The sequence below is a fragment of the Mandrillus leucophaeus genome, unplaced genomic scaffold (genome assembly GCF_000951045.1).
Source record: "Mandrillus leucophaeus isolate KB7577 unplaced genomic scaffold, Mleu.le_1.0 Scaffold172, whole genome shotgun sequence".
Lineage (NCBI taxonomy): Eukaryota > Metazoa > Chordata > Mammalia > Primates > Cercopithecidae > Mandrillus > Mandrillus leucophaeus.
In genome coordinates this window covers 3,416,453-3,418,874 of record NW_012101721.1, presented here as the reverse complement: position 1 = coordinate 3,418,874, position 2,422 = coordinate 3,416,453, and the positions used below count along the sequence as shown (strand labels likewise).

The window sequence follows — 2,422 nt, the reverse complement described above, 5'->3', positions numbered from 1 at the left end:
AGTATGCAGAGGAGGGCCCAGGATCTGGGATCTTCAGAGCAGAGCCTGGAGACCAGCAGCATCCCAGTAGGCCAGACTGGGTCATAAGGGAATGACAGGGTGGGGACAGTGGAGGGCAATCATCCTACATTTCCTGGATCCTCCTTGGGGTCAGCCCCACATGATTGATGGTGAGAGGCTGTCTCACTCTTTATCCCCAGACCTGCTTTTGCTTCCCATTTCCCACTTTAGGGACTGAGTGGGATTTGTGGGCTTCAGTGGTCAGGCCCTCTCCATCCTCCCCTGCCCCCACCCCCTCCCTAATCTGGGCTGATGGGACAGGAGGAGGTGTCCTGTTGGAGTTCTGTGGGTACCTAGCCCCATGGTGGTGACTTAGGGTGAAGTAAGGCTGGCTGGCAGGAGCAGAGGACCCAGATACCCCTCTGTCCTTTCCCACAGTTTCTCAGGTGGTGTGCTGGCGCTCCATGCGACGAGGCTGTGCAGTGCTGGGAGCCCTGGGGCTGCTGGCCGGTGTGGGTGTCGGCTCCTGGCTCCTAGGTCAGTGCTGGGGTCCCTTCTCTGGTGTGGGGGAGGTTGGAAGGAAGAAGCAGGTGCTGAGCAGGCATTAAAGGTAAATAGGACAAGTGTCTTCCTCATCTACTCTGCGCAGACAAGGGGAGAAAGGGTGAAATCGCAGCAGGAGGGATCTAGGCTCTACATAAAGAAGAACAAAGTGTATGATCCAAGGAGGCCTTAGTCAGACTTTTTCTGGAAATCTTTCCCAGTGAGAGAGATACAGAGAGAACACACACAGAGAAAGACAGAGACATACTGAGAGACAGAGAGAATGAGAGAGAGAGAGAGAGAGAGAAAGAGAGAGAGAGAGAGAAGGGAGAGTCAAAGAGACAGAGATAGAGGCTGAGGCCAAGAGAGATGGAGCGCTGTGCCCCTCCTCAGTGGGTTGGTTGGGGACCTGCCTGAGAGCAAGGTGGCTGATGAGGAGGTCAGCACCTTGACCCCCTCCTTTGGAAATCAGACCCTTTCTCTTTGTTCTTCTCTGAAGTGCTGTACCTGTGTCCTGCGGCCTCTCAGCCCATTTCTGGAACCTTGCAGGATGAGGAGATAACTTTGAGCTGCTCCGAGGCTGGTGGTGAGGAAGCTCTGCTCCCTGCACTTCCCAAAACAGGTGGGCTGCACCCCTGAGGCTACAGGCCTCCCTCCCCAGCAGGGACCTGTCACAGCTGTGGGCAAGAGAACCGACTCTGAAGGGCCATCTGTTCACTGCCAACCATATGTATTTCCCTCCTCTAGTGTGAGGGCGGTGACAAGGTGTCACCTTGCAGAGGTGATCTCTGATTTGGGGCTTTCAGCGCTCTCTGAGGACTGTCCTGATCTCTAGCTGGGGCAAGGTCCGGGGGCCAGGCTGGCAGGAGGGATAGAAACTTGCCATTTGGGGCAGAGTGAGTCAGGGATGTGGGGGAGGAGGGGTCAGGTGTGTGTGGGAGCCAGTGTGTGACCAGCAGGGCCACCTATGGGTCTGGGAACATTAGCCCACCTTGTCCCCTGTCTCCCTCTCCTGATTGTCCCCTCTCCTCCACGTAAGAGTTGGGGATCAGAAGGTACAATGCTACCCAGAGGCTACGGGTTAGAATAACCTCATTAGAATAAGGTTGGAGTCTTTGACTGTGTGGCTTTGGGCACATTACTTCTTGTAGCTTCTGCTTCCTTCTCCATAAAATGGAAATACAAATATTTACTGCATAAATTTTTTAAGGACAAAATAAACTAATCTAGGAAAAGATATTAGCACAGAACTTGTGTAGTAGTCTGTTTGGTTTGCCATGAGTAAGTACCACAGACTAGGTGGCTTAAACCACATTTATTTTCTCACAGTTCTGGAGGCTAGAAGTCCAGAATCAAGGTGCTGTGAAATTCAGTGTCAGGAGAGAGCTCTTTTCCTGGATTGTAGATGGCCGTCTTCTGCCTGTGTCCTCCCCGGGCCTTTCCTCTGCTCTTGAGGAGAGAGGGAGCTCTCTGGTGTCTCTTCCTCCTATAAGAACATTGACTCTATTGGATCAGGGCCTCACCCTCGTGACCTCATTTAACCTTAATCACCTTCTTAAAGGCCCTGTCTCCAAATCCAGTCACATTGGGGGTTGGGGCTTTGTGTGTGTGTGTGAGGGGTGGGGTGGGGACACAAGTCAGTCCATAAGAGCCTGGAAAAAGCATACACTCAATAACTGGTAACTATTATTATCACAAGATTTGATATCAGAAGACCTGGACTTAAGTCCTGGATCCATCACTTCCTGACCCTGTGATCTTGGGGAAGGTGCTCAAACTCCAAGCCTTAGTTCTCCTTCTGCAGAATGGAGAGGATGGCAGTACTCATTGCACAGGGCTGCTGTGACAGTGAGTGGCAGAGCACGCTTAAAAGCACTTG

General features: G+C 52.4%; 1 protein-coding gene across 1 annotated transcript in view; it reads left to right on the top strand.

Moving 5' to 3' along the window:
* The first annotated feature begins 91 nt into the window (after nt 1–91).
* The window catches only part of TMPRSS5 (transmembrane protease, serine 5), an 11,609-nt gene continuing 9,278 nt past the window's right edge, over nt 92–2,422 (top strand). The window contains exons 1-3 of the mRNA XM_011977062.1: nt 92–170; nt 439–537; nt 1,043–1,165. Of these exons, the coding sequence (XP_011832452.1) occupies nt 92–170; nt 439–537; nt 1,043–1,165 (301 nt within the window). The remainder of the gene's footprint in view (nt 171–438; nt 538–1,042; nt 1,166–2,422) is intronic.